The sequence below is a fragment of the Drosophila mauritiana genome, chromosome 2R (assembly GCF_004382145.1).
Source record: "Drosophila mauritiana strain mau12 chromosome 2R, ASM438214v1, whole genome shotgun sequence".
Classification (NCBI taxonomy): domain Eukaryota; kingdom Metazoa; phylum Arthropoda; class Insecta; order Diptera; family Drosophilidae; genus Drosophila; species Drosophila mauritiana.
Window position 1 is genome coordinate 17,350,232 of NC_046668.1, and position 27,670 is coordinate 17,377,901.

General features: G+C 42.7%; 3 protein-coding genes across 3 annotated transcripts; 1 reads left to right on the forward strand and 2 right to left on the reverse strand.

Annotated features, from left to right (window-relative positions):
* Positions 1-13,280: 13,280 nt before the first annotated feature.
* On the reverse strand, positions 13,281-23,937 carry LOC117137712 (5-hydroxytryptamine receptor 2B). Its single transcript, XM_033299285.1, has 9 exons — positions 23,353-23,937; positions 20,007-20,625; positions 18,120-18,253; positions 17,541-17,650; positions 17,266-17,455; positions 16,862-16,999; positions 15,628-15,972; positions 14,778-15,290; positions 13,281-14,600 (listed from the first exon to the last, which is right to left on the reverse strand). The coding sequence occupies exons 2-9, from the start codon at positions 20,323-20,325 to the stop codon at positions 14,502-14,504; spliced, it is 1,848 nt and encodes a 615-aa protein (XP_033155176.1). The 5' UTR covers positions 20,326-20,625; positions 23,353-23,937; the 3' UTR covers positions 13,281-14,501.
* Positions 21,400-21,632, forward strand: LOC117137713. The gene has a single exon (XM_033299286.1). It carries the CDS (start codon positions 21,410-21,412, stop codon positions 21,575-21,577), a length of 168 nt encoding a protein of 55 aa, XP_033155177.1. The 5' UTR covers positions 21,400-21,409; the 3' UTR covers positions 21,578-21,632.
* Positions 23,938-26,696: 2,759 nt separating the features above from the next.
* LOC117137502 lies at positions 26,697-27,670 on the reverse strand. Its single transcript, XM_033298983.1, has 3 exons — positions 27,526-27,670; positions 27,255-27,473; positions 26,697-27,187 (listed from the first exon to the last, which is right to left on the reverse strand). Exons 1-3 carry the CDS (start codon positions 27,668-27,670, stop codon positions 26,736-26,738), a joined length of 816 nt encoding a protein of 271 aa, XP_033154874.1. The 3' UTR covers positions 26,697-26,735.

The window sequence follows — 27,670 nt, forward strand, 5'->3', positions numbered from 1 at the left end:
TTAAATTAAGATGTTCTGTGCTAGCAAATTGCAAACTTTTTTCGGAGCTTTTCGCATAAACTATTTGCCTCCAACTGCCAGCTGCGTGTGGCGTGTATAACAACAACAACGGCAAACCTCAGTGGCAACCGAATTGGTAGCAGCAACTGTGGCAGCTACAGTTACAGGATTTATATGTTGCCGCATAAATTTGTTTGCCGGCAAATGTTGCGCATACGCCACGTATGTAGTACAAATACTCCAACGCAAATGTGTTAGATAAAAAAAGAGACGGGGAAGGCAGAAAGTCATCTAAAAACCAATCAAGCAGTTTTAATACTCTACACATTTTATCATACGATTAAGAATGTTACCATTTTACAGCTGAAATCCAAATAAAACAACTAATTAAAAACTTCTAACTAATTCAATTATTCTTTGGCTGTTTCAATTAATATAAAATGGGCTTAAATCTTAATAGTATCATTATTTGTTTTATAAATTTTTTAATATATTTATTAGTAATTAATTCCCGTTCAATCTCCAATTAACCGCTGGTGAAATATACCCATTTCTTAAAGTGCTCTCATATCCATCCTCTGTTTCCATCGTATTCACACTTTCCTCTTACAAATGACGCAAAATGTTGCCAGGATAAGTGAGTTTTATGTGATTAAAATGCATGTGAGTGCGAGTGGTTGTGCGTTCGAGTTGCGATGAAAGTTTATGGCTTACTTACTACAACTTATGGCGCCCTTCAACAGCTACATTACACCCTTATCCTCTTTCCCCGCAATAAAATTCTTTGATTTGCAACAATTTGCAATTAACCTTTGATTGACTAGACGTAAATTCTTTGATAAAGCCGGCAATTCCGCTTTACATCCAACCCTCTGGCCATTACCTTTGTAATGTGACAGTTTTGCCTTTCAATTAGTGAATACAATTTGCAACATTTTAATCAACATTTCGCATCAATAGAAAAACGCGGCAAATTATGGGTGTGTGCTGAATGTCTGTGTGTGTGTGCAACGCATGCAGAATTTAAAGCACAAGAACAATTTGTTAAAGTGCCCCGTAGTCAAGTTTCATGCTGGCTTTGTGCTTCTCCTCCCATATTCTACAATTTTATGGCCCGTATGGGCGTGGCAGCTACAAGTAGCGACATTTCGGCACATTTTACACCAAGAAAAATTAGTGATTATTTGATTTTAAAACGAAATTAACACCAACTTTAAAGAGAGAGTCGAAATGGTTAATTTATATGATATATTTTTTAGGCATTAATAGATTTCATATTATCAAAGTATGAAATTTGATATTTCATTAAAATTCGCATGATTTATTATGTCAAAAATTCATTTCCTGTGTAGTTTCCTTGTACTACACAGTTTCATGGGCAAAATGATGACTTCGCTTCGGAGGGAGTCAATTTTTATGAGTTGTAATTTTTATTTGCCATATTTGCATGTGTCACGTGCCGTCAAACGAATTTTACAAATTTCATTTAAATTAACTATACGAGTGGGCGGGGCACTGGGCGTTTAATTGGAACACGTTTGACATCGGGCGATGCCGGCAACTTAGCTATTTTACGACGGCCAAATGGCAGGGGCTCATAAAAAGCGCTCCTGATGGCGTTGAGCGAAAACTTGGAGCGCCGTAAAGTATGCAGCGGCAAGCTGAAAACTTTCAATCGCCAACGGGGCGGATGAGCGATTCTAAGCAACTTTTTCGGAAAGCTTAATCTTTTTACTATCGCTGGGCAAAGTTGGACAAGTGGCTAGGTGGCCGTTACTTGTGATTTTCATCGCCAAGCGTTTGATTTTCATTTGTTTGCCCATTCCGGCTCCTATTTTCGACCAGAGAGAGAGAAAATCAATCCGCTGAACCACGCAATCTGAGCGCAGCACCAACCTCCTTTTAAATGAATCTGAATCTGACCCTGCTGTGCAATTTTTATGGGCATTCGATTTTGTTCACTTGTTTCTGCTTGTTTTATGAGCTGGTAAAAGTTTATGCACCGCCTCGAATCCCAAACCTTCACTATAAACGTATACTACGTACACATAAATGTGTGTGTGCACTCGCTTTAAGCGAAAGTTGCATAAAAGTGAAAATTGTTCAAGTGCTCGGACGATGGGGTTTAGCGAGGCGGGGTTGGGGCATTCTTTTTGTTTGTTTTTTATTTGACAGCCGGATTTGGTTTTTGGCTTACATTTCAGTGCCAAAATAGTTGTAGGTTTATGGTAAATGGAATGGCAAATGGATTTTTTAGTTAGGTATTTATACATGCATCAAAAGCAGGGTGAAGAATAAAATGTGGCTGGTGGATAGAACGTATTGGCAGCCATTTCAGTTGGCTCAACAAGTCCACACACAACGGCCATTCAGTGGCCTGGAATGTGGCTTTGGGATCAATTAGTTATTCAATGTTTTCTGACGTAACGTCTCTGGAAACCCGAAAAGGATCAATTAGTGATTCAGTGCGTTCAGGTGGAAAATCCTGTAATTGGTTTTTGTAAACACTTTCGGAATTCTGATCGATCAGTCCCAAGCCAAAAGAGAGAATTACATTTTTCATAGTGTCCTTTGCATTGGAAGCTAGCTACTTTGTTAGCTTGAAAATTTCAAATGTATTTTCTGATGGGAATTTAATAGGATTATAAAATTAGTTTAATGCTTAAGCGGGTCATTAAGTTGACCCAGTTAGTGACTGTCGGTGACAGGTGTTCCCACTTCCTGCACCTTTCGTATTTCATCATCCTTTTAGTCGGCTTTCAAGGGTAATGCAGGCTTCGGTGCACCGCAATAGTCGTGTCCTGGTTTAATTTCTCTAAACATGCCCATTGTTGTGCCACTGGACCCAGCTGTGAACGGGTGTTGGTCAAAATGAAAAACCCTTTTTCGCTTATTACTTTTATTTTGCCTGGTTGCTGGGCGTGTTCCTTTTTTTCTCGTTTTTTTCAGAGGGGAGTGCAGTGGTCTTATTTCATTTTTTAGGGTGTTTGTCTCGTGCCAGTGCACAATAAAAATTGTGTAAAGAGCAGAGCCATTGAGCTTCGGATTGGCCGAAGGCCAGAAGCAACAGCTGGCCACCTTTTTGGCAGTTAAGTGTAAAGGAATGCCTAATGCCTCGGACAGCCGCAAAAAAGTTTCCAAATAAATAAGTGGGCCGGAGTAGCGATGAGTGGCTCACTCGGTTTCAATCAAAAATTACACGGCAAGCGGAGAAAGTCGATTCCAGGGAAACCAGCTTTCTCTATTTCGAGAGCTCACACATGCGGCGCTGATGGCGAGCGATTGTGTGTGTGAGTGTTCTTAACCTTTTGTGGCAGGTGCTCCTCAAAGCTTCCATTCCGCCACCCTTCCACCCGGCCATCCTGCCTTCCAGCATCCGTTTCCGCTCTCCTTCCAGTTTCCTTTGCCACTTGCCATTTCCCATTTCCCGATGCCGACTGCACTTGGTGGTACATTTAATACCACTTGAGTGACTTTTTATGGCCAGCAACGTAGTCATGTGTGTTTGTGAGGGGGTCTCTGTATGTGTGTACGTGTGTATATGTATCTATGCTAGCCCGGCTTGTTTTGTTCTGTTTTGTTTTTGTGTTCATTTGGACTTAGCCTTGCCATTTGTCCGCCGTTTGTTAGTTTTTTCCTCCTGTTGTTTTAGTTTGTGTTTTTTAAACCACCTTTTTTTCCAACTATTTTTGCAACGTGTCAGACATTTTTATATGCATCCAACAGCAGCCAGAACTTTTCACTTTTATTATTTCCATTTTGAACTGGCTTTTGTTTTCGTTCTCGTGGCAAAAAGAGAGCATCTGGCTGCATTTAAATAAATATTTTAATAAATAATATGGTCAGATCTGGCCGTGACCACATCTGCTGAAGAGATTTCGATTTTCGGGATAACTACTCTCCATTCATGGCCAAATCCCAACTACCAACAGTTCGAAGAATCAACAGGAATTTCCACGAGCAAGGGTCACACGGTAAAATCTGTGTAAATAGCTCTGCAATAGATAAAGAGTCGTTTTCCCTCACACACAAAGGCGAAGTAGACGAGAAGAACTAACTTTCGGAGAGTTCTGGATAAATAATGGGAAATGGGGTGGTGAAAAGCCAAGGGGAAACACATTGGAAAGTGCTTTTTAGTTTGCGTAAATCAAAGTAAGAGAAAATTAAACTTCAAACCAAAAGCGGCTTACAGTTTCGAGCACTAAATGGATTTGGACATGGAATGGTACTGGAATTTTTGAAGGTGAGATTTCATTTGCTGTAGTTTCAGGCATTTGATAATCACATTTGCGGCTAAGAAATTATAATAAAAAAGATGGAAGTAAGACATATCATTTAATTTTATTGGTAATGAATATTAGACAGTATTTCTTATTCAATCATTCACCCAGCTTATCTTCTGTTGCTGAATTGGTTATGTATCAACTTAGTTGGTATCTATCCACTTAAATACTTAACTAGCGAGCATTGTTAAGTTAAAGGATGCTGCAATTGAAATTAAATTGCAGTTACGCAATCAGTGGCAATGCCAAGGCAATGTTTTCAGGACCTGCATTAGGTAATTACATTGATTGTTGGGGCGATACCTGGCTGAGGTCAAGACTGTTTGTATTTCCCAATGGAAGGATGTGGACCATATGTGCGCTCGCATGGTGTAGTATATCTAACCCATGGTGTGGGTCAGAGGTCAGTGTCTCGCTCGAGCTGGGAGAAAAGCAGGCTAAAAGAGCGCCATCAGCAGCTGCTTGGCTTTTGTTGACGAATTAACATTTATCATGCGCCACGTGAAATCCATTTATCACATCCAGCCCCGGATTCTTATTCCATTTTCGCTGTTGCACAAAAACAAAGGCCTCGCAAATCAGCACAGAAATCGCATTGATATTATTCGTATTCGTATTCGTTTTCGTATTCGTATTTGGGGTCTATTTCGATTCATCAAAAAGGCACCACACTCCCATTTTATGTTAATAAAAACAGACGAACCACTGGCAACAGGAAGGCCCCGGATTGACCTTGGCAATGGTCGTTTGTCTGGCCGGGGGGTTTCACTCCTGGCATTTGATTTATATTTAAATGCCTATCGGGGTCACCTCGTGCTCATAACTCTTTGTATCGGCCAATTTATCATACAGCGTCCTTTGGTGTTAAATTGAAATTCCCCACAGTGTCGTCCCTTGATTTCCCTGCCTAAATTTGGTAGCTCTGTGGTTTAACAAAGGCATTCAGACTTTAAGAGCTCTTCAAACGTGCACATAACAAAATTATACTTATATTTATTTTATTATATATAAATATCTACATAATAAAATACTGCTATTACGCTAAGTTAAAATATGAATGTTGTCTATATAATAAAAGCATATTACATATATAAAGAATTCAAGTCAGTTCATTAAAATAAATACTATTGTTCTCATCATTTGTTTATCTGATTTTAAAATACCTCCAGATTATTTTTTGTATCAGTGTTTCCGAATCCCGAGGGATTTGCGAATGTGGCTTGTCTTGGCTAAAGCGGCAATTAAAATTTGTTGGAGTAGTTCAAGCTCTTGTCAATATTTTGGTTACCGCCCAGGAATCTTATTTTGTGAGGCCGACATAATTTATGGCCTGGCTAAATAAATTCTCCAAGGTGGTCTACTGCCTTTTGTGAGCCCTTTCTTTCTTTATTGTGGGTGGGGCCGAGTACGCCCAGTTTGCTCGCCTTTTGGCAAGTATTACAAATTTATTGCCAACTTTGACATGAGACAGGGCTATTTTGAGCCAATTTCTCCACAGGCGCTGCCAACAATTTGTATGCAAAGTAAGCTATTATCGTGAGAGCATGCAATTTGGGGGCGTGGCCAGTTGGTAATGTATATATTGCACATATATCCATGCCTCGTCCATGTGCAGAGCCTGCATGATGGCGTGCAACAATTGGAGCAGACATTATTTCTGCCTCGGCTATTTTTGTTATTTTGTTTTGGCCATTTAGCGATTAGACACACGAAAGGCGATTCAGATACGAGTACGTGAGGTCAGCGGCGGGTCAGTTCCGGTTCATGTTCGGCCCTGTTGCATGTCGGAGCTGAAAATTGATATTAAATGCTTTGGCATAAAAACATCAAAAGGAGCGGCTGGCCACGTTTACCTGCATAATGAGGCCATTTTATTAGCTGGTCTGGCCTGGTCTGGCTTGGTCTGGTCGGACCAGGACTGGTGTGGCCCTGATATATGCACCACCATTTGTTACGGCTGCTGATTGTGCAAGAAATGTGTGTATGGCCGCTTGGTCACTGCAAATTAATTTGGGATTTTGCGTCTATTTGTTTTGCCTTTCTGCCCAGGACACAGTGCCGGTACACATGATACCTGGCTAACTGGGAGGTAACTGCTGCTCCACTGGTCAACTGGCCAACTGGCCGACTGCCGGCATTCATCACAATCACACTGGGCCAACAATGGAGGGCTTTCGGATACAATTTATGTTCCCGGGCTGGGCTGTCTGGACTCTCTGGACATTTCAAATGCTGCCAAAGCCCAACTGACATCTGATATATTGGTCGGGGGGTCACTCGACAGCTGCAACATGCGGATTCCTTTGTAACTGGAGCCCTCGCCTATTTCCCTCTCGATTTCTGAGTGGGATTTGGTTGCCACTCTGCGCTTTTCAAGCATGTGTGAGTCCTGGGGCTGGGCCAAGCTCAGCCCTTCAAGTTTGGTCAACATGTGCCAGATTCTTCCATTCACTGCCTTCCACTTAAAGCTATCGCGAGTCCTAGTTTTGGCAGCGAAAACTGTTTACTTCCCCTTGTTAGCCGACTACGTTGGCCATTAGTCACTTCATTAACATGGCCAGCAGTCGCTGAATGAAGAGATAAATGCAGCGAGCAGCCCAGGGACGTGCCAAAAATTAACAAAATCCAGAAAATTGACAAAACACAAGAGCAAGCGGAACAAAAATAAACACAGCTACACGGTAAGAAATGCATAATGTATTTAGCTTCAGGAATTAATACAATAAGTAATGATATACATTAAACTTACACTTTTGTTATACAAAAAGTCCAAAGTACTAAAAGTTGAAGGTAATAAAAATATACATAAATCCTTGCATTTTTTTATGTGCACCCATTCAAGAGAACTATTGTGCCCAGAAGGTTTAGCACGCGCTGAATTTTAATTTCACACTTTTGCACTGCAATCAAAGGGAATTAGCCGCCATCCAGCTGGCGTCCAAAAAACACAGCAAACCACCCACAGCGCACACCACCCAACGCCCACCACCACCCACTGCTTTCGAGTGGGCGGTAGGTGTCAACTTTGCCTTGCATGCCATGGTCGGTCTGCCACGCCCACTGGAAAGGAGGCGCTCGTGCTGGCACTGCTGTTGACTGTTATTAGCGCACTTTGATTTGTATTTGGCTAACAATAAAATGACAGCTTGCGGCTAAATGGCACGCAACGCCCAGCCAGAAAATCGAAAATGGTATGGGGAAAATGGGTGGGTCCTGCTTTCTGGACACGACCTGGCCGGAAATGCCAACGGAGTTTTGGAGTTGGCTGGCGTGCCTGCCTTTGGTTTGCTTTTCATTCCATTCCGATTGCCCCGGCCAGAGGCAAAAGTCAGCTAACAAGTCTCCGCTGCACGCCATAAATTGCAATAAGCGAGTGCAGGTGCATTGCATTGGCTAACTGGCTGGTTGCGGTGGAGCAGAAATATGATAACCGCTAATTAACGTCAAACGGATGTGGATGCGAAAAGTCATGCCAAGAAAATATGAAACTTGTGTTCCTTAAGAATGAACTAGAAAGGCTAGATTGTTTGAAAATTAATTATCTGAATTAAATATACAAATTATTACAGTAATAAACAGGGCGAGTTAAATTTAATTGAACTGAAAACGTAAAATCATCTACTTGTGTCTTAATTAAACATAAAGCATAGTATTATTACATCCAATTTTATTGTTTATATATTTTGCAACCTAGGTAGTCAGCTTCTTGATTCTGTTTACTTACAGTGTACAGTGAAAGATAAATGAGCAAGGGAAGTTAATGGGAAAAGAGTTCATTATAATGAGGGAAACTGGTTACAGTCGCTGCCCAAAGGAACGTGACAGTGCCAGTCTACCGGCAAATGCAGCCCCAGAGTTTCCATCACCCCACTTGGCTGATAAGATTGGAAAAAACTCTACAGTCCACGCCGCGTATACGTGATACGGGTATAAGAGCTCGCGTATAAGAGAGATGGGAACACACATTTCAATCTCTATGGAGTAAATAGAAAAACAGCCATTTGGCTAAAACGCATAGAGTACTTCTCTGCGTGTAGACTTTTAAAGGTAAAAAGGCGAATCGAGGACGAAGCCGAGACAGCCGATGAATGGCGAAACGAAAGCGAAAACGAATCTGAAACTTAAACAAACACGCAAGCGGCGCACAACAAAGGCAGAAAGGTGCGAAAAAGGCGTGGTATGATGTCGGTGGCGGACCAGAGACATGCAAGGATCAGAAGGACCAAAGGACTAAAAACATTGTACCACCAGATAAGTGTTCTGACCATTACTTACCAGATTGCAAGGAGTGGCATTGATGACATGAATTTTGATTCTCAGGTGTCAACGCTGATTCTAACATGAATTATTGCGATAATTGATTAAGAAGAATAACGAATAAATTTTTGGTAATTTTGAAAAAATGTTAACTAGATTAGAAATAGAAATATGATAGTCGAATATTCATTTTATTTGCAATTAATACTTGTGGTTGGATATTTATAACAAACTTTTTATAATGAAAAACTCAATCGAGCTTTTTGAGTTAAAATCAATAAATTCAACGAACGTGTATAAAAATGTAGAAAATAGTGTGTTTTACAAATAGAATATTTATTAATAAAGGGAAGCTGTAAAACACAAGTCAGTTTATAAAGAGAAGTCTTTAAAGACCAGCCCTATTTAAACTGATATGATGGTGGCCATACAAAATGAACGTCTATATATAAGAAGCACTGTTAATACGAATTACTTGAAACTCCATTGAAATCAGATCGCGTGATGGTAATGGCCATAAATCCCATCAGCTGCATACATTTACATACGTATGCAAATGATGGCCGTGCAGATGTTGCGTTGCCGCTGCAACCGATGATGCTACATTAAATTTCAATTTCGGGTTCATTTATCGTGGCTGTGGGCGGCTGGCACGGAAGTCACAATGTCAGTGTCTGAACTTAGCCAAGGCCACGCCGTTCGGCGAAAAGTTTACCCTTCAACTGTGCGAAACTTGGCAGCCCAGCAGGGCAGCCTCGTTTACGCAATAGCTCCCCCAGCGCCCCAATGCCCCCTCATTCCACCGCCAAGTAAATATGCAGAAAACCAACAAGAGCAATAACTGCTCTACACACTAGCACTACTAGCGCCACACACGCTCGGGAGATACGCACACATGCACACCCTGCAAAAGTGCATAAAAATTAAGCAAACGGCACTTGTAACTGGCAACAAGAAGGACAGCAACAAAAACTGCAACTGCAACAACTGCAGCAACAGCAACTACCAGCAAGTGCTTCCTAACTCGTACACTGGCAGAAATGTGGGAGGGTTGGCTTATATTTCATTAATCTAAGTTTAAAATCCTAAGCAAATAGTGGTAATATGCTTTAGGACAGTAATAATACAATAATTAATATAGTTATACGACTCACTTAATGTTTAAATTTGTAATAATTATTGTATTACTAGTACAACTAGTCAATCAATAATATATTGTTAATAATAAAATATATAATAATGCATTTAATTAAATACCTTTTCATTGTCGTATTAAACTTTGCATGTATTCAAAAGGGACTTAGTTAACTAAAGCAATAAAAAGTGTGTATAAATTTGAATATTAATTTATTTATTTTATATTCTCCGAAGTGCATATTAAAATGAATCCCATGGGCTCTCCCTTTTTTTCTGTGTTTATCTCCGTTCCCAGTTGGCAGCTTCGAAGCTTCCAAAATGCAACAGTCGACAGGACGGGCTGGCAACTTCCGCTGGCGTTGAGCGTCACGCCGGCTGCACATCCTCCTCATCCCTGCTCCCTGCTCCTTGTGCCCAGGACAGCGCCCACACCCATTTTTAGATCCAGGACCTAAGAGAAGCCCTAACCCAAGACCGCTCCCATCACCCTTCGGTTAGGAGAAACTACAAATGCAGCAACTGCAAAACTTTTGCCAGCAAGTTTGAGTTTTTTCTTCCGCATCTGCCGTTCGTGCTTGGCCAAAAAGGCTGCCGGCTGGTGGCTGGTTGGTTGGGTGTCCTGTCTTTTTGCCTCATCTGCGCTATTGCAACTTTGCCAGCTGAAACTTTAAGCCAGGTCCTATCTGTGGGCCAAGTCTGGAGCGTTGTCGCTGATGTTCCTGCCGTTATTGCTTCGTACGTGTTTGTGTTCATTACGTACGTGTCCTTTTTGGCATTTTGCGCTAGTTGTTAGCGCCAAAAGCTGCTGGCCAAAAGCGATAGCAGATTTCCAGCTACAGTCGTCAGTCGTTGGATTCACTTTCTGAAGTTTCGAATCGCCGATAAAGTATTAAACATCTCTATTTCTAGCTAAACATCTACTTAGTCTTGCAGGTGTCCCTGCTAACGAGGTTCTTCCGTGCATATTGAAGTAGTAAATTGCAATATTTCCGATTCGTTGCAATAGCCACAACCGTTCATGAGTTAAGTGCGCTACGGACTCGTGTTTGCGCTAGAGAGATGGCAGAGCATTCACTGAGATATTGAGCTGGTGCTTTCATTAACTGAAACCCTAGCCGTTAGGAACTTTAACTTGCTGGCACTCATTTTGCGTAATGATTTCAATTATTTCGTAATTAGTGCAGACAGGCAGCAGCCGTAGTTCGCCGGGCACACAGACCGTCCTGTCTCCCCAGTACCTCCAAGCCAACAAGCTGTCCCACCTGTCAAATGTCCATGGCCGGAGCAGGCACCACAATGCGGCATCAGATTCGAAGGCAACGAAAAGTGCACTTGGCCGCAATTTGCAAAAAGTCTTCACAAAGTCGAAGTTTTCCAGGGCGGTGGACACTCATCTTTTGTGTCCTGGCCAAGTCCATTGAATGGGCCACCCCCGGTGGTGTCAACAACTTCGCAATGAGTTTGTTTGGCGCCAGAAGCTTTAAGTATTCGTACTTACCTGCTTACTTTTTGCCCATCTCCTCTTTTTACCGCTCCTAGATGTTAACGCGATTTTATGAGCTGTCTCACCTGCAGCACTTTAATGAATAGCGTTCAGGTTTATAACACCTCGATAGTATCTGGTCACAAACCACTGCAGTTAAGCTCAACTGTAGACAGGCATAAAAGAAAATTAGTTATACAGTACTCACAACATACCTATTATAAATTAATATTATATAAATTATATAAGCCTAAATTGCTGAAAAATCAATGGAATGTAAAAGCCAAATATCAGAAGTTTTTTATTGGAAATAGTCATTTATTCTAAAGTTAATATCAAGTTGAACTACAAGTTTATTTTCCCTGTGCATAAGCATGTGGCTGGGTCTTAGTAAAAGCAATGGCTATAAGCCCTTAATCATTTAAAGCAATTTGCACTCTCTCAATGCAATTCAATTAAAAGTTACCCACACATCCTCGAAGATCCTAATGCGGACCACCAATAGATAGATAGACATATATATATATATGTATGTGCTTGGGCCGCACTTATTTCCGTTTTAATACTTTTAATACCTTTTGAATTGCTTGGCCAAAGTTCGCTCGGTGCGGCTCAAGGAGACTTCAAAAATTGATGCCCAAGCAAACAGAGCGGGATTTTGGTCCTACTGCCGCCTGTCGAATGCCTGCCCCACTCATGTGGCATATTAACTGCCCCGCAGTTCCCAGATCCCCCGCACACCGCCCACCCTACACCGTCATCCCTTAACGATTGCCGAAGTGCCACTCGATATTTATTCGATTTATGGAATTTTTTGGCAAAAGAATTTTTTAATAAAACGAATTTTATTGGCATTATCCTGCAGCTATTGCCATTGCTGTGTGCCAGAGAGGAAATTAATAATGCTACTAGGCTAATAAAGGCCCGCATACACAGGCACGCACCTCCACATGAGCCTGTGTGTGTGTGTGAGGTAGATATATCGATGATATGACACATTTGGGACACTCGTCCTTTTCAGTTTCTCCTGCCTCATTTGCCGCACGGTTCAAATCGAAAAGTTCCCGAGTGGAATTATTATTATTATTTGCATGGCCTGACTGCTCAAGTTGAAGCTATTTAATTTGTCATTACCCCGAACTTTGCTGGCATCCGAAATTTTCACTCACTTTCCGAACAGATTTTGTAATTCTTTTTTCGTTTAATAATGGCGCTGCCGCAGGACATTTGTCCCCGGGCCAACAGGAAATTAAAAGTGTTGGTAAATATTATTCCTGGCTTACTTGATTGTGTCCGGATCTACAGTGAATCTCATAATTGTTGGACCAGCGAGTAGGCGAGAACTATGAAACATAATATTCTATTCCTAGAGATTTTCCGACCAAAAGACATGCTAAAACTACTGGAAAGTATCGGGTTCCATGTTTATATTTTCTAACACGAAAAATTAACATTTTTCATCGCACTTCGAACATTGTGAAGTGGCAAATGTGGTTACGGCCCATTGACTGATGGCTCTTGAATGGCACACCTGAGTTTCGGCTCTTGAGCACCGACCAAGCACTCAACACTCCATTTTCCATTTTCCATCTGCAGAGGGCCACTGTTAATGAGCTTACTTGCAGCCAGAGACAGGCAGATGGAAAAAGTACGTGAAGAGGGGCCGGGATGTGAACGTGAAGTACCGAAACGAATTACACGAATTCCAATTCCGCACGCCCAGCCCCTGGGCCCTACATGTTGTATCGATTTTTGGGCCATTTGTCGGCTTTGGCCTGTTCCGGCGTTGATAATGCCAATGCGTAATCCATCTCCCATGCCGTCCGTCCGCCCGACCGGCCACACCCACTTTTTGGGGCGTGAGTGTGCACTTGAACTTTGACATTTCAATGCGCTGACATTTTGCCCAGCTACAAACAATACAGACGTGCGTGCGGTCGGCACTGGACTGAAAAGTTAGTCAATTTAGAGCATAGTACCGAAACTCACCCCACCCTCCTCCGCCCAGCGAATGACCAAAGACCCTTGAATATATCATCATATCCCTCATCCATGAATAAAATATCGAATGCAGGTGTACGCTTTTGATAAAACACAATTTTAATAACTTTGACATCGAGTACACATCGAGAAGTTGCATAAACACATACACACACACCGACAAAACACATACAAATACATATACATATCAGATAGACATATGTGTTGGTACGCATACATGTGCATACCGAAGCGTATTAGGTTTCAACTGCAGCATTGACTTAATGGCCCTTACATACAGACCGACGTGTATATATCCATGGTTGTTATTCGAGTGGTTGTTGCTCTTGTTGTGGTTGTAGGTTTTTCGGTTGGTTTACTATTTGCTAAAACTGTAAGTCCGTTTATTTACAAGAAAACTTTTCAAAAATCGAACAATAAATATACTATACTAAATATATATATATGGGTGTATATGATGCTGTACCACTATGAATGCGTGTATCATGGGTCAAACTTTTTGTTGCGGCTTCCCGGATTTCAAATGGCACGTATACCATATGTATGTGTGTGAGAAATATTAGTAACGAAAGTTGAACTTTCGGTTTTGGATTTATGCTAATTTAGCCGAATAAAGTTGGGTGTACTGCCTAATTAGCCATTGCGTTGGTGGCTTATCCTTAATGGGGTTATGCAACATTTTGGTTTTGGGTTTTTAGTGCCGTCATGAGTTAGCTGTGTAAATTCGTTAATCTTTGTTGATATTGACCTTTATGTAAATGTGCTTATCCAATTGAAATAATTGAGCATTTTGCAGCTTAGGCTATAACTAAACGCGATTAACTAACACAGAATATGAAAGCGTAAGAAGTTCTTTGGACCCAGCCTATGTATAACCGATCACTATCTTCGATCTCCGATCACTGTTCATCCCACCTACTTTGGGTTTCTAGGGTATCTAAGCGTACTACTCTTGGGTTTCTTTAAGACACAGGGAAGACTTTAGAAATATCTATAAATTACTAATACATACATACGCATAGCTTACATCTAGTGAGTATCAGCTACCATAATTCCACGTTTTCATTTCTCGATTGGTTTCGGTTACACTTAAGTATTGTTGTTACTATTCATATTTCGCTTTTTGTCTTTTTGGGGCACGTGTGTGTGGTGAGGAATTTTAGTTAATTAGTTACAGCTAGTTAGGATTGTCACTGCTAAAACATCGTCTCTACTTGCTAGTTTGCCTTTATACAATGCCAATTCCGTAGCATATTGCCTGTCCGTCTGTATAGACCTCGTTTACTCCCTTCGCCTGACCTTAATTACAAATACTGGTCCTCGTTATCCTTCAGTTGAAATCAAATTTTCGCACTGCGCGCTCGAGCGGCAGCCTTTCGACCGAAGAGAATCCTCTTGAAGGCCCGTCGAAATTCTGGATTGAAGATGGTGTAGATGACCTGGTATGAAGGCAAATATTTATAGAAAATTTAAAAAAAAATATGGTATTCATATCAATAAAAAAATTGTCTAAACTAAAGTTATTCAATGCCAAAGCAATTTGCTCGAAAGGGTAAAGGTATAAAGTGAGTTTAAGCTGCGAGGAGAGGGAACGAGCCGGGGGCTAATTTACATACCGGATTCAAGGTCGAGTTGAAGTAGCCCAGCCAGAGGAAGAGCGATGCCACCGCCGTGTGGATCTCGCACTCCTTGCACAGGCTCATGGTGAGGGCCATTACGAAGAATGGCAGCCAGCAGATGACGAAGGCGCCGGTGATGATGGCCAGCGTCTGGGCGGCCTTTCTCTCCCTCTTCGCCTCCAGGAGCTGTCGCCGCTTGGCCAGTTTCTGGTGCGGATTGGCGATGCTGGCCAGCACTCCGCCCAGCCCCACTCCGGCATTCTTGCCCTCCGTTCCGGCTCCCTCCTCACCACTTCCGCTTCCACTTCCTCCAGCTACCGCTACCGTTCCTGCGCCTGACAGTGCCTTCTCCGATGGCGAGGTCGTGGTCAGGCAACCAACACCACCCATGGCGATGGACTGGGCCAGCGGCGTAATGGCATTCAGATGCGAGGCTATCAGATGGTGCTGCGTGGCATGGGCCACCTGCTGTGACAGCGTGATGATTTCATTCGCGTTGCTGGTGCGATACTAAGGGGTTAAGCGGGGGTATCATGGGTTAATCTCACACGAACAAAGGGCGCGCCACGAGCAAATGACTATGAATATAAGACGGACAAACTGGTATAGGAGAACCTTCTTAAGCACTTAAGCACTTTTGACTTATTAAATCTGTCTGCTTGAAAAAAATTTGATTTGAAGGCATTTTTTTTAGTTAAACGGCTACGCAACGTTAATATTTACTCAGCTTTAATGTCAGTTAACTTAAATATTGTTTTCCTTGAGAAAATATTTAAGCCGCAGAATATTGGGAGTGGCTCCCTACTTGCAGTTCTTAATTATATTCCAGCCCAATGGGCGTACTTACATCATCCGCATCGCTGGACACGGTGGTTAGTTCGGTGCCCGCATGGCTTTTGTTGTCGTAGTTGCTGGTGCTGAACTCGGTCTCCTCGCGCGTAATGGCCAAGCTGGCGAAGTCCACGGCAATGGCGGCCATCGATCTGGCCACCGCGCCCTCCGATCCCGCCACCACATTGGCCGTGTTCGTGTTGCGGCCAAAACATATTCGCATCCGCTTGCGGGTGCGGCGCTGCAACTGTCCGCCCGTCCCGTCGCCGTCCACTGGGGTCCGCTCGCCCGCCTCCAGACGCTTCCGCTCCGCCCGCCGCTTGCCGCGCTCCTTCTTCAGCTCCCGCACCGCCGAATCGCACTGCTCGATGATCGGTAAAATTAAATGTGTGCGAAAGGCAAGTACTTAATTTATGGGTAATGTTTGTTTACGAACTTGATGAGAACTGTTCGGGGAAGCACATTTGGCTTGTGTCTTGTCAACGAAATGAAATCAAATTAAATGCATTATGCGAAATTCTCGACGTTCCTTTGGGCTTAGTTGTTCTAGGTACACTGAGAATATTAGAATACATATTTCCCTTCTTTTGTGAAAACTGCCTTAAATAACTTGTGTTTAAAACTAAAAATATTGTTCTATAAATAACCAACCAATTAAAACCAATTATTTAAATAAAAAGAATCTCTTAAAGAATCTTTCCTTCAGAATAGTAATTTCGTATTATATTATAATTTTCCAATTGCTGATGAATTATTAACAGTGCATTTATCTGCTCCTAAAACATTGCCACACATTGGGGTGATCATAAATCTCGGTTGGCATTTGTTTGGCTTTCGCGGCAGCGGCTCGCTTCGAGTGCTCACTTGGGCATGCTAATGAGCAGCTGAGGACTGAGTACCGAGGACTTCCCCCGACCACCCGCTAAAGCCACGCCCCCTCTTTCTTTATTGTTTTTGTTAATGACACACTCATTATGGCAGGCAAGCAAATACACTTCTCGAACAGCAGCCTCAACATCCACTCAGCCAGCCAGCCAAAAAAAAAGAAAGAATAGTATAGAAGGGATGTGATGGAATAGAATAGAAGCTAGATTGTGGAACATGTATGTTTATTTGTGCCACTGGGCGTATGAGTAATTTTTCCACTCTTCTCCATGGGAGGCTGGCTAAGTGGACACTTGGCATTTATCACTCGCATTTTGTGAGGCACTTAGCTCTAACTGAGATTGCCTTGTCATTGATTAACTTACGTCAGTCTCGGTTAGTGTGACATTGAATGACTTCTGTGCACGTCGCTGGATGCGCTTCCTGGCAATAATGTAGATTTTCCAATACAGAAACAGGATCACCAGCAGAGGCACATAGAAAGTGCAACAGGTGGCAAAAATCTATTGGATGAAGAAGAAAAACCAAACTATCTATTACAATCAATTAAGTTATGTACCAATGTATAGTTATAATATAAAATTGTACCCCTTACTACTAAATTTTATTTAGCTGTATTCTATATATTATGTTTTCAGAATTAAAGCAGTTTAAATCAAGCACTTAAAGCACTTAGAATCACAGAACGAACCTAATGAATGATTCAATACCTAGTCCAGGTATCTAAGAACTCCCCACACTGCAAATTACGGCAATCAGGGTTGCTCACCTGATAGCCCACATCCTGCGACACCATGCAGTGCTGCTCCTCGATGCGCTTCATGTAATCCGGATCCTTCCAGCCAAATTGTGGGGCCAAGGAAACAATCAGCGCCGCAAACCAGACGCAGAAAATCATGAGGAATACGCGTCGCGGTGTCCGCAGATTGTTGTAGTCGATATTGGTCACGGTCCAATATCTGTAACGGAAGGAGGAAGGACGTCCAAATTGCCATCTGTCGCACCGGGAAAGAGCTGACTGGCTGACTGAATGGCAGCACTCACCTGTCCGCCGCAATGGCCACCAGGTGCAGTATGGATGCTGTGCAGCAAAGGACATCGCAAGACGTCCAAATGTCGCACAGTTCCGGTCCCAATATCCATCCATTACTTATCTGCCGGCGCACAGATTTCATCGAGCAGTCGGGGGAGGCGAAAAGGAAAAGGGGAGAGAAAGGAGTGACTTTTAGCAACACATTGTTTGCCTGCGATGATGCAATTGAAACAATTAGTCGCCCAGCAAACGAGCTTGCCCTGGGCCAGTGTCAACTCTTTGGCGCCTAATTTCATTTGCCAGCATTCCTGCTCAAGTTTCCATTAGGGTAATCGAGTTGGTTCTGCCATACCAGTGGCAGTACACAGAAATAAACACTTTAAATGCCCTAAAATATTCTAGTATTAAATCAATAATATAACTACTCATTAATAACAGGTAGTAAAAAAAAGAAAATCTACCAAAAGTAGTATTTATACAATGAATTGAAAACGTGTGGATTTCAGATGGATTTTCTTCGTTTTATTATTTTCAAAACTTAATAGGGAATTATTTCTTTCTGTGCACCATGAAAGAGAAGAAGTACTTACCTCGTAGACGGCGCCAAGCGGCATGACAAGACAGGCAACAAATAAATCAGCCACTGCCAGAGATGCAACCAAATAATTGGCAACATTCTGCAAGTTTCTCTCGAGTATAATGGCGGCAATTACGAATACGTTGCCTGTGGATAGTTTAATATAAGACAGGAGACCCATCAGAAAGCGATAAATTGATAAATTGATATATTAAGTGAAGTGGTAAATGCCGCACTAAGTTTTCCATTTGAGTGCCAATGAATGGGTAAGCAAATTCGAATGCAGTTCATTGGAAACCTTGAGTGGCCATAGTCATTAACTTTAGTGTGCTCGTTTTTGGCAAATGGGAGATGGGCGACGAACGATGGAAAACTTTCCACGGAGACGTGCAAAATCAATCAGTGGCAAAGGCTTCGTGTCAAAGGAGTCTTCATTTTCCGGCCTAATTGCAGGCAATCGTGCATGTGCTGCACTTCCCCCACTCCGCACTCGCTTGCTCCCCGCTCACCATCCCACCACTGGGATGCAAATGAGAACTGGATGGGTGCTCCAAGCTCCATCATCGCCATCATCATTGTCGTTGCTTGCTTTGATTAAGCGCATGCAACTTGGCAAATTGTAATTGCCGCACTGCCACCTCATCTCAACCATCCCCTTCTTTGCCAGCGCAGCCACAGTGACGCCAGTACCCCGTCCAGACCCCCACCTTCCACCCCCTTTGGAGCACCGAACCTAGGACACTGGAGCTGCTGAGACAGCGAGCTTGTCTGCAGGTTGTCAAAACGTTTTGTCGTCGCTTGGCCCCTGCCAGAAAATGCATTGCAATGTTGCTCATACGACGTGTGTTCCCAGCGCTAGACGAATGTGTGTGTGTGTGTGTGTGTGCTGGCACAGAGCAAAATGCTTATGAAATTGGTGATTAGTTAGGTATTGCTTTATGTCAAAACCCCTGCTCCCTTCAATCCTTGCAGATATTAAAACCTTATTTGAAACTTGAGCTTTCAAAGAAAATGTCTGGGAATAAATTGGGTAATTATGTCCTTTGAATAAATGGCTTTGCCATGCCAAACATGATATGCGGACAAGCCCGTAATTACTGTTGCAAATTTAGTAATTGTTTTCTCGCTTTCGAATTATGATATGAATTATTAGGAAAACCACTTAATTACTAGGTTTGTGGCAAACGTGCAATGTGATATTTTCACTTGAAGTAAAACGTAATTAATGCAAAATTAGTATGGTTTTCATTTTAGCTTTTTACCAATTTGATATGTTTCTAGTACGCTTTAAAGGTATATATATACACACAATTTCTAGCCGTTTAAAACAGCTTGAATCAACTGAACATTTTTTTTCGCTGTATACTAACACCTCCATCACATCGTGTGCCAAAAAGTGTGTGTGTGTGCTCGTCGTAATTTGCATTTGACGCCTTGGCGCCATTTTAATAGCTTTTCACGTGCCGCGGCAAACACTTTTTGGAAACTTTTCCTCGTTTTTCCTTCCCTTTTTCGCAGGCACCTTTGCGGCGCGCTTAATTCAAAGAACTCCTCGTACATCATCTAGCCAACCAAAACAATCAACCACCCCTGAGCACCCGACAACCATCTTTCGAGGTATTCCAAAGGCCCATTTCTTAGAGCAAACGGCTGCAAATCATCTCTGTAAGCCCAAAAATCAATAAAAATCTTCCAAGAGGGCGCAATAAAAATCTTCTGCATCATAAATTTTACTTCATTTACAGTTCAGTTTTTGTCGGCGATATGGAAACTTTTCGCAGCCATATCCCCACGGCATAAATTCGAGGATAATTTAATGTCCATACCGCCCAACTTCCAACCCCCCGACATTTTCGCTTTGGTAATTTAAATTTGGATTTGGTTTTGATTAAGTACTTGCCTATGATGGTGACGAGTATCATGAGTCCCAGCACCACGGCCATGGCGATCATTTTGACCAATAGCCAAAACTCGACCGCCGCCCGCTGTTGTTCGTCATCGACCAGGTCGAAAGTGTTGCTGTTTCCATTGCCGCTTACACTGCGATTCCAGACGATTTGGCTGAGATTGCTGGTCGTGTCCACCAGCTGGGTGAGATTGCCATTCAGCTCGATGAAGAGGCTCTCGTTGAGCAAAATGGCTGGCAGTTCTATTTCCAAAATGCTCGCTGGGACATCGTCATCGCCGGCAGCCATTGCTGTTGTCACAGTTTTCAGCATCTCGCTTGTATATATATGTATATGTATATCCGGCTATATATTTCTGTATGTACGGTAAGACTGTATATGAATCTGGGTTGGGGGCGTGTCAATGTGTGTGACTACAGCCGGATGGCTTGCTGCTGCTGCTGCTTTTGATGTTGCTGCCGTCGCAGCTGTTGCTGTTGACTGTGTTGCTGCTGATGTTGCTGCTGTTGCTGCTGCTGCTGTTGTTGCTGGCGTGCTTGTCGTTCGTGTTGCTGCCGTTGTTGCGGGTGATAAAGCGCCTTAATCGTGCTTGCCAAGCACTTAACACGTAAACTGCAAAACATAGGGCGGTGCGAGAGTCAATGGAGAGTCAGAGATGAATGGCAAACAATGGTGGAAAAGTCTATGGAAAACAAGAAATAAAAGCCTTAGACGAAATCATAATGTGTGCCCGCCCTAAAATAACACAATTCCCCTCTATATTTCCCATTTGCCCAAGTGAAGCCGGGCTGGCGTTCGTATTAAGACCACACCGTGATAAATGATGCTCGTCTGGACGCGCTCAGTTTACCTTCAGATTTCACCAATTAATTAATCATTTCAATCGGGCGAACTCTTTCACAGGGTTTTTACAAGCTGCCAACCCACTGTAAGCCGGCCCCTTGACCCCAGGATCCTTATCTCGATTGGAGCTGGTAAAATCCGCCACACTTTTAAAATCGTGCTTGAATGATTGCTTATCAAATTGAATTTAAACAAGTAGTACGTTTATTATTTAAAAATAAAATGAATTGTTAAGTTAGTTTAAATATTTTAAAATCATTAAATATAAAAACTATTTAATCATTCTGAAATTTTATGGCACATAAACTGACAGTCAGAATTTGACATTTTATCATTTAGCTTTTATTGATTTTCGTCTGGCTTTAATCTATAACCTATGGTACATATTGTTATCTCCCAAAAATATATTTCAATCTCAGCACTCAAGGTTGCATAATTATTTTGGATATCCACTTATTTCTGACCGATATTGTTTTTCGCGGTGTGCTATTAATATTTCCCTTTTGCTGACGCTGTTTGTGCTATCAGCTTGTTTTGCTCAGTTCTATTCAAAATGTTGGCGCTAACACTTGGATTTGCGGTGCAGTTGCTGCTGCTGATTTCGCTGCTGTTGCTGCTTCCACTGCCCGGATTTTCAAGAGAACTAAGGCAACCTTATAGATACGACAGATACGACGGTAATCCTGGCCAAAACCAACCACGGAATTTGGAGCGGAACTGATATGCATAACAAAAATGGGTTCCAAAAGAAACACAATAAACTAGCGTAACACGAAGGCATCTGCATTCCTGCTTAATTCACTTACGGATAGTCGTAGCTGGGGGCTTGGATGCCACTTGGCCTTTGTGGCGCCCAACACATCTGCCCTGACCTTTGTCTGTGTCAAGGTGTGTCCCCAGGTGAAGGCAGTTAACCAGTCTGAGGCGAACACTCGGGTCAACCAACACCTGAACGGCTGCGAAGGCAGCTTGATGGATTGCAGTCGGCGGAAGTCTCCATCTCCGTTTGCAGTCGAATTCGCGAGAACGCTTCGCACAACCCTCGCTGAATAGTGGCTGCCTTTCGGTTTTGCCTTTTCCCGTAGACTAAAACGCTAATGGGAGGCACCGGAATCGGAAGGAGGGCCGTGCGATGCGCTCGAGCAGCTCATGTGTGAGAAATATTTTCATAGTCAAGGTAATCGTCATCCTTTTCAGAGGATTTCTTGGCACGCCAGCGTAAGCTGCTAATAATAAAAGCACTATAAATGTTGCTGCGGTTTGGAGTTCAAGGCTCGCATCCAAATGCTTTGATAACAAAAAAAAATAATCTATATGTATTTTGTGCAGCCTTAAAGTATGCTGAATTTGATTTAACACATCTAGTTATATATATATATGCATTGTTTATGGAAAACCAATCAATCCGCAACATAAATTGTCTCCTCTGGGTATTTGGCGGGGTATCTTGAGGTCGCCACCCTGGGCCACATCTTTCTGCATTTTAATTATGAAAGCGAGTCTCACAGACCCATTCATTTTTCTATTTTTTTTTTGTTTTTGTTATGTAACAAGGTCGTGTACATGAATTACATTCGCCATACACAGTGGGTGGAGTGAAAAAAAAGATGTGCTAACGTTTGCAACAAAATTCCCTCTAGGGGATAGTCGAAAAAAATCAAGGAGAAAAAGGAAAATCGCGTCGGGCTGCGGTGGCTTTTCCTCCTCCCGCCCCCTTTCCATTCAACGAATCTGATACAGAATATGCCTCGAAGGCTTAACTCTTTCCCCACAACTCACACACACACACACACACCCTTGAATTAATTCATACTCTAATAAATATACAAAAAGTTCTGCTGAATGTCTGCTGCTGGCAGTGCTCTTTCTTTTTCCACTTGTGTCAGCGTAATCTTTTAGCAGCCTTTTGGTCATGATCACCAGAATGACTCGTACAATATACCAATTAGGAGAGGGGTGGAGGGCACACATATGTCTGTGTGGATATGAACAAACCGAATGGGGTCATAACTCAGTTAGCGACTGAGTGGAAACAATGGATTGGCTACCAAACAAAGACACCGAGTTCATGGCTGCCAACTTTATGAAGATGATTGGACGACAGCAATTTGCACTCAAGTTACCAACTTGCCGGCGGAAAGTTTTCCCTAATGCAGTTGCCTAATTGCACTCCCAACCCGCCACCCAGTGCTCCATATCTGGGAACTTGATTAAGTTCGGAACCAATAAACCAGCGCCACATCCCCTCAGCCCAAAAGCCAAAAGAATAGTGCAATTCAGAAGGGAAACCAACCTGGACAGAAGCTGGAAATAAATAAAAGTTGAAGTCCTAGGCATTCAACCGTAACGGAAAGCACAAACAAACGAAAATGCACAAAATTCCCCCAGCGATTTTCGTTGAACAAAGTGCACTCGCAGTCGTTGTCGGTATGTATGTATGCAGGTAGTTCCCTGCTGCTGGCCTTGTGGAATGAAATTCGTATTCATTATACTCACACATAAGCATAATTATGTCCTTTCATTTTCATTTCGCCCGCTTCATTAGCGACGCTCTGCCGCAGGTAGATTCGTCAACATAAATATTTATGCCGGGTTGTGACAACGATGACGACAGCACTGGCGACCACCAAGGATATGAAGCTGCTCCAGCTGATAAAGATGATTATGATGTTCCCCAGCTCCGGAGGACCTCTCTCACACACACACAAGCTCACGCACACAGGGATACAGCTTCCGTTTGACGTTGTTTGTGTGCGCGTCTATGGTTGATTTGTATTTATTCTTTTTTTTTACATTTAGTACTCAGTCTCGGTTTTTTTTTGTTCTGTTCGCCCCGCTAATTATGCGGGTCTTGGTTATTCAATTAGGCGGAATAAAAAGGTTAGTAATAACTCGCGTTTATAAGGACTTCACTTAACATTTAAACAGCTTTTAATACCCGTTTTTTAGCGTTCTGAGTTCAGTGTTTTGATTACGGCTTTCAGTCTTCGGCGTTGAGTGTTTCGAATATGAATTATTTGAATAATTTTCAGATTTTATGCTCGGCGCTTTTCCTTAAACGTTTCGGCAGACGCGTCGCGTCTTCAGCGTAACTATTGACAAACTGCTTCAATGTGGCCGTTTTGAAGTAGATGGAATCGCCGAAAACCAGCTGATTTTCCTGTAGACTTTTCCAACGCAGGCGCCTCAGAATGCTCTCTTATACGCAAATTCTGGCAAGTCTCCATTTAAGAGAAATCGCTTTTCGAAATCGAAAATCAGCGCTCTTTGCTGCCTGTTGAGTTTCGACGAGTACGCGTAGTCAACACAATTATTTTTTTTTTTTTTTGGAAATTAGAGCCGAGGAAAATGGGAAAATCCTCGGTTCACGATTTTCTGCCCCAGTGCGTTTCCCGCTAATGGATGCAAACAAAACGCAATGGCGAACAATGCAGGCAGCCCAGGACCACAGGTCCTTGGTCCGATTTTAATATATCTAATGCACGTTCCAGGGCGGCTAATGCGCATTAGGCCTTTGTCCTGGTTATTGGCAGTTTCGATAGGTTCGCCCTTCTTTGCTGACGTCAATTTGATGGCCATTTCTATGCAGCGACCGTAATACGCAACATTCCGGAGCTCTCGAGTTGGCCAAACTGCTTAGGCGTTTGCCTTTTGACTTCCGCTGTATCGCCTTTTGTTGGCTGCCGAGCAGCAGCAGGAAAAGGACTCGGACTTTGGCCAGGATCAGGAGCAGCAGCAGTCCGGGCAGCATCGTAAATTAGCAGCGGTTTATTGCCAGTACGTGACATTTTGGCCCCGTTCCGGCGTCTGTATTTTCCTTGGCAATAATTACGGCCTTCATTTATTTGCCTGCTCGGGTTTTCCCCGGTTTTCCTGCTTTTTCCTGGCTTTTGTGGCTTGCGGCTTCGTGGCATCGAGTCTTGCCTACCGTATTTGTTCAACAATATAACATTGATTGTTGCAATTGCTTGGCCATTGCGCATACGACGCGTGGGCCCTGATTGAAGCCGCACATCTTGCGGCATTAGAACCGCAGGGATTGCAATTTATTTCTATGACCGGAACTATCTTAATGTGCGCTCAACTAACTATCTTGCTGCTTTTGCGATACCCTCGAGTTGCGCACATTTAATATTTTTAAGCATCATACTAATGAGCCAGAAACTTTAACCGTACACGCTACGTCCTTGGGAGCAGCCAGCACGTAAAACTCCCATTGTGTGGACCCCCTTTCCCGAATCGAGCTTATGCGTGGGTGCTGGGGAGCGTTAAGCATTTTCCAGTGCGTGACATGCGGCCCCTCTTCGAGTTGTATCAATACACACAGCGAAAAACTATGCCATTCTTGAAATACCAGTTGCTTTTAACAAAGTTTGAAATGCTTTCGATATGATAATTCAATCTATGCAGAAAGCAAAATCTTAGTTTATATTTTATAGACCATTTAACCTTTTTAAGGAATTAATTTAGAATTTTTAACAGTGCAAAATGACAGCAGGATATGGCAAGGACGCAATGCAACTGCACAGGCGAAGGTTGTTGACTTTCCTCAATGAGTGTGTCATTGTTTCAAATGGCAAAAAGTTAAGCGAAAATCTCAAATAATTTGCCATTATAAATGGCAACCAGATAAGCAGCAGCAGCATGTTTTGGATTGGGGGAAAACCGAAGAGCAACTAAGGTTTGACAGCATCATCACTTCATCGAGGTTGCCACTTTTATGTGCGAGTGCAATAAACTTGCTTCGTCACCATGCTTAACATAATAATTATAATAAAAACAATTTTTTCGCATTTTACGAGACGCATAAAATTGTAGCATATTCTCCGGCAGACGGGCTGACCAAAAAAAAAACCAAAAACATGAGAGTAGAAAGGAATTTACTGATGAATTGCGGTTTAGTTTTATGAGATGCTGCGACAGGATACACGATATGTGTACGTATATTACACACATTCAAGGGCACGTTGTGTGCGTAAGTCCTTGAGCTGTCAATATGAGACGGTTTTATGAGGAGCCAGGAAGAAAGCCGCGGTGCTATGTCAACATTTTATGCGTCTTTAATGCTTTGTTTTGTTAATAAAATCGACAAGAGTCGAGACGTTCGCTTCGTTACGACAGGCGTCACTCCACCCCGGCGTTTTATATAATTTTAATGTGCGCACTTTGACACTTTTAATGAATCCCAAACATTAATTTTCTTAATGAGCGCGCTCATTTAAAGCCCGGCTCCTAAAGCATCCCGTTGACAAATGCCCGGCAGGCCATTATTAAAGGAAGTCTACTGCAGTGACAGTGAGAATGGCACTAGGATCAGGAGTGGGAATGGGAATAAGAATGACAATGGCCCGGCAATTTCCTCAGCCAGCTTAATGAAGTTTGAACCGAAAGCCATTGGCCCACTGGTCCGGCATCCGTTGTCCGGGCAGCAGGACAAACATACACACATGACTGACACTGTCCGGCTTAATGAGCCGCACTAAATTCACACGAAACTTTCCGGCCAAAAGGGATCTGTCTCTTTTGGATTTTTCCTGGGCAATGAAAGCGTGTGGCAACTATTTATCGCCGCTGCCGGACAAATGTTCTACACTCGGTCGACTGGCAGGAATTTATTGACACACTCAATCGAACGCTTTGATCGTAATCCCTTATCCAACAGAGGAAACCCCCATTCCCTGGCAAAGCCCCGTCGGAAAAGTTTAGTCAAGTTTTCCTCCATTTGTTTGTTTGTTGTTCTTCGTTTTTGGGCTTTTGTTGCCAAAAGTTGCGGTCAGACTTTTGGGGGTCAAGTGAAAATGTTATTTACTTCCATTTAGATTGTTTATGTTGCACTGCCAGCGAATGTAAAACTTATGGCTATCTATTCAAGGGAATGATTAATCATTCTCTTGATCGCCGGAGTCAACTATATCATTGATCTCATAGTAAAAATCCGGCTCGATGGAGAGTACGCTTTCTGGCGGAGCTGAAGGTCCGGGAAAGTCTTGCATGAGGAAAATGCTGGAATCGAGATTTTCCTCTTCGGGTGCTGTGGGTGCTATCTCCTGGCTGGACAGGGATCCCTCCTCCTCGAGCTGAGCCAGTTTTAAAGTGGCTTTGCGATTTAATTCCTCCATTTCGCGATCGCTTTCTAGCTTCCTCTGTTCCAAGTGCGCCTGCTCCTCCTGATTCCTTGCTAGCAACTCCGCCTCGTCCTTCTGAGCAGCTCTTTTGGCTGACTCTGGATCGAATTTGCAATCATTTTCCATTTCTTCCTCAGGGAATTGGCTCTCTAGCTTCAAGCCACACATAACATAAATCATGGCCAGCAACGACAGTCCAATGTAAGCTACGAGCATAAATTTACGGTGTATTTTATTTTAACATTTTAGCTTGGAAGTCGGAAAGGAACTCACCGTCGATTATAATGTTGCACACGTGGTACAACTTACTTTCGGCTAGCCAAAACTCATCTAAGTTGTAATATATGTGATGCACTCGGAATATTAAAAGGGCACCTGTCTCGCACATCCAGTAGAAGACCGAGATACTTTCCCTTTTCACAATCCTCATCATGGCGATCACATTGAACATCATGTTGAATCCGTACAACAAAACCCACTTGATGGTGTAATCTAGGCAGTTTAAAGAGTTTTATAACTACATTCTTGGACACAAAGAACTTACTGTTGAGGGATCTGACGAGTTCCACTGCCCAAAATTGAAAGAGGAAAAAGGAGTACACGATATTCATGCAACCAATGGCTAAGCCCCAATCCGCCCGATTCATAAGGCACCGGCACATCATAAATTTCACATAAGCTGCGTCCAT